The sequence below is a fragment of the Alligator sinensis genome, unplaced genomic scaffold, assembly GCF_000455745.1.
Source record: "Alligator sinensis unplaced genomic scaffold, ASM45574v1 scaffold1055_1, whole genome shotgun sequence".
Lineage (NCBI taxonomy): Eukaryota > Metazoa > Chordata > Crocodylia > Alligatoridae > Alligator > Alligator sinensis.
Window position 1 is genome coordinate 222987 of NW_005842170.1, and position 7500 is coordinate 230486.

Here is a 7500-nt window from a genome sequence, read left to right on the forward strand (position 1 = left end):
TTCTTAATTGTGAACCTCATTAGTGATGGTTGCTAGGCAAAACACACACCTACCTTCAGTGCATATGAAAGAGATAAACAATACGTCATAGACTATAATGACTCTTGTGCTCAGGGCGACCTTTAATTATTATATTTTTGTTCTTATACCTTAGTTATTAATGCAGAAAAACAAATTAGTTTTTTTCTGTGGACCACAGCAGATTCATAAGTTGTTTTCCATTTTTTGATGTCTAAATCATATTTCATTTTGATAATCATTGCCTATTTCATTCATTTGTCCATGTGTGCATCTGTATGTATTATGTGGCACATAAACATAAAACAAGGACACTTATATTAGCAGCTTCGCATTATCAGTTGTTACTTTAATGGTTGAATTTTATTGCTGGAGAGGGCATGATCCTGCCAACCTATTAATATATCTGTGACTACCCACATGAGTAGGCCCATTTTAATCAGTGTGTTTTCAGGATCACTTGTTTAGATTGTAATTTAAAGAAAGCAATTTTTTTTAAGTTTTGCTCTTGAAGCAATTCAAAAGGTATTTGATCATTAGGTATTTTATATGTTAGAAAGGTCCACTAACTAATAGTCATTATATATGTTTATGTGAATGGGCGTATTGTGTATATAAAGTGACATTTGAATTTATATAGGTCTGTTGTTTGTCTGCTTCAAGTGTGTGTATGTGTGTGTGTGTGCGCACACGAGTGTGTGTGCGTGCGCACACGCACGTGTCAGAGGCTGATGGGCTGCAAAAATGTCGTATTTCAGAATTTGGGGTTTTCAGGGATACCTTCCACTGTTCTTTTCATCACAAACTACCTTTTTAGCAGATCAGGCAAAAAGTCAATCATATTGAATCAGCTTGAAGAAAAACATTTTATGCTGTTTTTCTCATACCAAAAAAACCCCTTCTGCTTTAATCTGTAGCAGTAGGGCCCAGCAACAGGAAATTGACCTCACAGTAAATTCTTAACAGATTTGGTCATGTTTTTACCATCCATTTAAACTTGCATACATAACCTGAGAATGTACCTCTGGATCAAGGATTATGACAAGCCAAAATAAAATCAAATAAAATTAAACAGCAAGAAAAAGCTGCAAGAAAAACAAGGCTTTTAAACAAAACAAAAAAAAGAGAAGGAATGAAAAATTGGTTGTGACTGCAAAACTGTAAGTATCAAATAAAGTAATGCAAATCAGGAGCAAATACAGGAGGGGCTGTATTCTGTTTGATATGGAGTCAGAAATAATAATGGTCTGTTTTTAATGGTCTGTTTGATCAATGAGAAGAGAAAAGAAATGTAAAAGTAAAATGTAGTAGTGTATCAACATAAAATATGGTGCAAAGAAGCATTGCAAATAAAAAAGACATGTAAATGTGTGCCTACCATTTTCCAGATAAGAAGGGGCCGTACCTTCTGAGGGGTCAAGGCGGCGAGCCCGCCTTCCATGTTTGGAATTGTTGTGTACAAACATGTTGTCTGAGACAGCCAGAACGTGGCCATCCACATTGACTGTTGTTGATACAACAACCTGAAAAAAGAAAACAAATACATTTAAAAAAACCTGCATATTTTTAGTAATGTAAGAGTTATGAAACAAGACTCATTTTAAGACAAAGTGACTCCACAGTCTGTTCCTTCCTGCTTTAAATAGATTTATTCATAGTTGTCATTTACTTTTTTGGCTAACACTGGTGATTTTTAACTCACAATTGTTTCTCTTCAAAACCTGATACACTAATTAGAGTTTAATCTCCTATTATGCTAACAAATGAATTCAATTCAGGGAAATATTCTTCTAGCCATTAGTTTCAGAAACACCCCTCTAGCCACTCATTTTAAAAGCTGCTGTTTTGATTGATCTGTTGATATATTGATTAGATAGTTTATCTAATTAAAATTTGTTCACTTGAGACTCTCTTCAAATGAAGGGTTGTGAGGATTCCAAATAAAAAAAAAACTTAATAAATCAGAAACCATCCTAACTCCCATTTTCTCTTCAGTAAATGATCTCCAGGTCAGTTTTACAATTACATTTAATGTCTGATAATGAACTTTTTTGCATCTGAAAAGACTGAGTTGAATATGAATAGTGAAAGTGTTTTCAATCCATGAAAAGTATCCCTTCTCAAGTTCATTTGGATGGTGATTGACCCTGGTATGTCAATGGAATTTCCTCCTTTATTTTTGAGTGAAAGGCTCCTATTCTTGTGTCCAGGTTCAGAGTCCGGCCATAGAAGAGATGATGGATAGGGCCTTCTTTGGCTTCCAGCTGCTTCTTAGTAGAAATTGGAAAAGGAACATATGCAAAATGCACAACCTTCATGACAAAAACACCTACACAATAGATTTGTGAAATTCATCACAGAAATGATATTCCATAACATATGGGCAAAAGAGGAAATTATACAGGCTTTGTCTGAGGATTTGTGTGTGTATGTGTGTGAGAGATGTGGTGGTGTAGACCGATTTTATTACCATAACTAGTTTGAATGGCTCAGATATAAGCTTAAATTTAATTTAACTCCTCCATCATGGTCACTGTGGGTTGGGTTCTAGCTTGTTTGAATAAAATAATCACTGTGGTATTTTCCTTGTAATTTAAGATTAGGCAAGTTTTTTAAAGCAGAGTTATGTCATTAGGCCTCATGCTATCCTAGTAGGGATGGTAGGAAAAGCTGCTGCACAAATACGTCAGGCTTCTGTCTTCTGTTCGGTTTGGTTTAGATACAGAAATTAAGTGAGAAATGAAGTCCAGAATACTTACACCAATTCATATACCCAAATGTATGAAGAATGAAAAGAACTACACAGCAACTCAGTCCCCTTTTGAATATAGTGGATCCAAAGTACTTAATGAAAATTGCTGTCTAGTTCTGTTTTGGATCACATCTGATCCTGCTTTTTATTCACGTACCATAATTAGCTCTCAGCTATCACAGCACCTTCCTCTGTATATTCTGTCTCCTCTGAGACAGCCATCTATGTCACCCTTTGGAGCAGCCTGAGGGCAGTTCTCTAGAAGTGTGCTATGCTTTTGTATATACTCTCCTCACAGAGACGGACAGTATTACTTCCCTCAACATCCATTGTGGGGAGTCCTGACCTTGCACCTAATCTCTGGTATCCCATTTTGCAGTCCTATTGCTCTGCCACTGGACTAGCCCCTTTTCACTCTTAATGAGCTATGGGTGACTTAAAGAAATAACCTGTGGACTACACAAAACAGACAAAATGTGATTCTCAGCAAAGAATACTTTTTTTTAGGCTCCTAGGCCAAGATATATTAAAAAGACAGGGGAAGGTATATATAAGAAAAGACAACTATCTTTGCTCTGTCATCTATATATAGGTCAGTCACCAAGGGAAAATAGTGTAGTTCAGCAAAAGAAAGTAGGCACGCTATGTTTTGTTTTATTGGCTCATTCCTGTATTCTACCTAAAGAAAGGTGCTGAGATAGTGAAACCAGTTGAAAATATTGTTCAAGACCTGACATACTGTTAAGTCCAGTTAAACCTTCTGAGAGGCAGGGAGATTAGCTAAAGAGACCCAGGGAAGTCTTTCTAGTGACTACTGGCTCCATTGTCGACCACAAGATCACTCATGACTGATGCTTCATTTAGTCATCGGTGAGACAAAGAGGACATTTCCACTCATTCCAGGTTTGACCTTCTGCTCTGTTCAGATGGATCAATATCACCAATGCCACGTGAAGCTGAGATGCATGAAAAATGGAAGCTTGGCTGAATTGTTTTGAAGAAATATTTTTTCCAGCTACAGATCTTTACTGTTGTCTGGTTCAAGTGTTCTCGCTTCCCTGGTTGGTTGGCTGTGCATGAAAACAGATGTCACATGCTTTGCTATAAAAGTTTAACCACAAGTTAATCTTCTCAGAAAAAGTTTTGAACATATCAATATCTAGGCTATTATTAGTCCCAAATATGAATCATTTGGAAAATAATTTGAAGTAAAAAGCATGTATTTCTTAATAACCATTTCCAGTCAGCCAAAATTTGGAGGAAATTATTTGCAGCCACTGTCCATTCAGTCAGGTGCCCCTCTGCAGTGGTTATGATTCAGCACAGGATATTTCAATAGCTGTAAGGAGAAAGTTAAGTATTAAACAGGTCCCTTCCCCCCACCCCCCACCCCAAACCCCCAAAGCAATTGGAACAAATGTGTGGATTGCATCACAACTCTTAGACTTACCAGACCTGAATATGAAAACTATGATGCATGATCCAAAATTCATTGACTTCCATGGGTGCTTTTCTAATGTCTAATAGTAAGCCCAAGCTACGCAGCATACTTATGTAAAAACTCCTCCACAGGTCTTAATAACTAACTCAGTGGAATAATTTAATCTGAAGAAAAGCTACAAGAGTATTTTCTGTGGAGAGTCTCATTTATTTTCTGAACAATCCACACCCCACTTGTATACTTGACAAATCCTATGAATATGCATTGAAAACAGGCAAATTTTTTTTAAAAATATTTATATATATTTTAGAAGTCCATACTTCTGAAACTAACTCTGCTAAATACAATTGAAAATAGGTTTCAGAAAAGTTAAAGCTAAGTGGTGTGGATTTCATGAATGAATCTTGAATATATTCTTATTTCTTGTATAAAGAATCTCTCTACCTGGAATCTTCGCATATCTCGTGGATTGCCCGCATTCTTCAAACAGTTCTGATTGCACTTGAGGAAAAACTTTAGAAAGAATCTATAAAAATATAAAATTGTCACTTGTTAGGAATGTAAACATACAGACACAATTTAAAGAAAAACATTTAATAAATCCTTCATAAATAATTAAACTTTACAAAATGCTGAGAAATAGATCCAAATTTGGGGGGGGGGGGGGGGGTTGGTTTTTTTACTGCTTACTATACTGGTCTTTGAGTATTGAAAAAAAAGATCACTATTGTAAACAGTAGTGTATCCATGGCAATAGGCACATATCTTTACATTTTCAACAACGAGCATGTTTTGACTTGGGGCCAGATCCTAAGCCGCTATAAATTAGTGTTCATGATTCATTGACTTCAAAGGATGATGATTTACACCAGCTAAAGATCTGGCCCTTTATTTTTTCTTAACATGGCTTATGCTATCATCTTATATCATCAGTAATGACCTCCATGTCAGAATTTTTCTGGTAATTAACGATCAGCCTGGTTAAGGACTCTTGGCTTTTCCTCTGGTTCAAAACTATTCCAGCTTTTTGAAATGGACAAGATCCATCTTCCATCAACTTCCATGAGATTTTCACTAGGACTTAACTGACAGGAAAAGACCTCCCTGTTGGTCATTACTGTCTGGGTAGAATGGAAGACTGAGAATTAAATCTTGCTTCTCAACCAGCCACCACGTCAGCCTATCGCTCTAAAACAAGTAATCCTGCCCAGGGCAATATGTAGTCCAACTTCTAATTTTTCAGCATGCTGAAAGGTAATTACTTAGGGATAAACTCTCATTTAGCCACCTCCCTGCATTAAGGGTTCTTGCAGTTCCACTGCCACTGGAAAATTGGAGGGCAAATGTCTCATAGCCCAATAGTTGTATGGAAGGGTCAAGTGGCTACATGGCCTTATCCTCGGTGCAGCATAGCCCCAAACCAACCCACAAGTAGGGGGGCAAAGTAATGGCTCCATCTACTTCTCTTCCTTCCTCCCTTTCAGCAAGTTGCTCTGAGAAGTGAGAAACAACTGAGTAGCTGTGGAAGACACAGGTGAAGCCCTTTGCTCAGTTCTCAGTAAAGGTGACATAAGAGCTAGTCACAACCTAACCCCTACTATTTTCTTTATGTTGTTATAATTTCATGGTATATAATAGGAAAAACGATCTGTGGGTCTGGTATTTTCAAGAGCTAATAATTAATCACCAAGTTCAGAGCTCTCCCTTTACCCGTGGTCCCTCAGATGACTTTGCCCACTAGATGACACTGCCCCAATAATAACATATTTAGTATTGAGGTTAGTCAGATCTTTAGGGTTTCATATTAAGAATGCTAACAAATATACTGTTTTAATTTGCATATGCTGATTTATAAACATCCACCACCATAGTCTCTGAATACTTTTTACATAACGGTTCATGTGCAAATAATAACCCTGGTAAAAGTTTAGCAATCCACTCTCTCCTCTTTCAGAATGCAGAATGGTCAGACTCCAGTTGATACAACATCTGCCTGAAAATGTACCACATTGTCTTCTCATATGTGAAACCCTGGGCTGAGGAAGTCCCTGGATAATAGCATGCCACGGAGCATGCAGGTAGGTTCTGCAGACCTAATGCCGTAGTCATTAGAACTCCCCTTTCCAAGTTACTCCTGAACAAAAATCCAAATACATTGTTAGCATGCACTGTACTAAAGTTGCTGTTTCTTAGATGAAACACATAAGCAGGGTAAATAGTAGTGCTGGTTAACAGATTTAAAAAATGAAATGCTGACATTAATTGGAATTTTTTTTTTTTTTTTTTATTTTGCAGATTTCACCCCTGCCTCATTTCCTAGCCACTCTAACACTGAACATTTGCACTTAGTAAAGGTTTTGTGGTGCTGAAGAAGGAATGTTAAGCATGGATTCCTGGCCAAATTTCAGCTGGTGTAATCCACTTGTGCCAAAAAATGTCCTCACTTGAATTATGGTATTTTTCCTGACTTTCCATCCACGCTTTTATGTAACGATGCTCTGAGAACAACGGCTGTTTTTTTCAGGCAAGTGGTAAATGCATGTTATTGGTGATTCATATGATCTTTATGGCTTAGAGTCTGATCTGAAATCAATATTTTTGGAAGGGGTGAGGGCTACAATTCCCACATGCTAATGTTGGCTACATATTAGCCATAGCCCCATTCCCAATTGCCCCAGCAGCTACAATTCCCAGATACTAAAGTTGGCTGCATGTTAGCTATACTGCCATTCCTATCCCATCCCAATTTATATCAGCCTCAGGGTTATTCTAAAGTGTACTGGCTGCCTATGGCTCCCAGGGGCCTGTGCACCAGCTGAGAATACTCAAACTGCAATGGTGTTCTGGACATTTTCCCCGTTTCTTTATCCTAAGTCTATGGGCTGCAGTAGCATGGCAAAGAATTCAGTGAAACTGGCTCCTCACCAACTGGGGTCCCCTCCACACTGGGAAAAATCAGTAGCTGAAGAAATCCCTCAGCCTTACAGCTCCTTTGTGTGACAGAGGAGTCAATGTTAAGAAGAGAATATTTCTTTTATCTGTTTTCCTATCTCAAATGGGTGTTGTGAGTCTTACTGAGTTAATGTTTGCAAATTGCTCTGAAATCCCCTCTGCTGAATGGTGTTCCAGAAGGGCAAAATGTTATTATAATACATGGATATTTTACCTTGAACAGTATGAACTGTTTCTGTGAGGACACACCCTCTACGTATATCTAAGAAAGGGATATTAAGCTTACTTGCATGGTACTACAGAGCAAATTAATGTGATATTTACTCAGTGGTTTGAG

The 7500-nt window shown here is 37.5% G+C and overlaps 1 protein-coding gene across 10 annotated transcripts in view; it reads right to left on the bottom strand.

Annotated features, from left to right (window-relative positions):
• Positions 1–7500, bottom strand: part of EBF3 (early B cell factor 3) — a 143627-nt gene that overhangs the window by 48223 nt on the left and 87904 nt on the right. For 7 of the 10 annotated variants that reach the window (XM_025206710.1, XM_014520933.2, XM_025206715.1 and 4 more), the window contains exons 7-8: positions 4656–4737; positions 1397–1541 (exon numbers count right to left, since the gene is read on the bottom strand). In XM_025206710.1, coding sequence (XP_025062495.1) covers positions 1397–1541; positions 4656–4737 — 227 coding nt within the window. The remainder of the gene's footprint in view (positions 1–1396; positions 1542–4655; positions 4738–7500) is intronic. The other 3 variants (XM_014520934.2, XM_025206711.1, XM_025206713.1) reach the window with 1 other exon arrangement.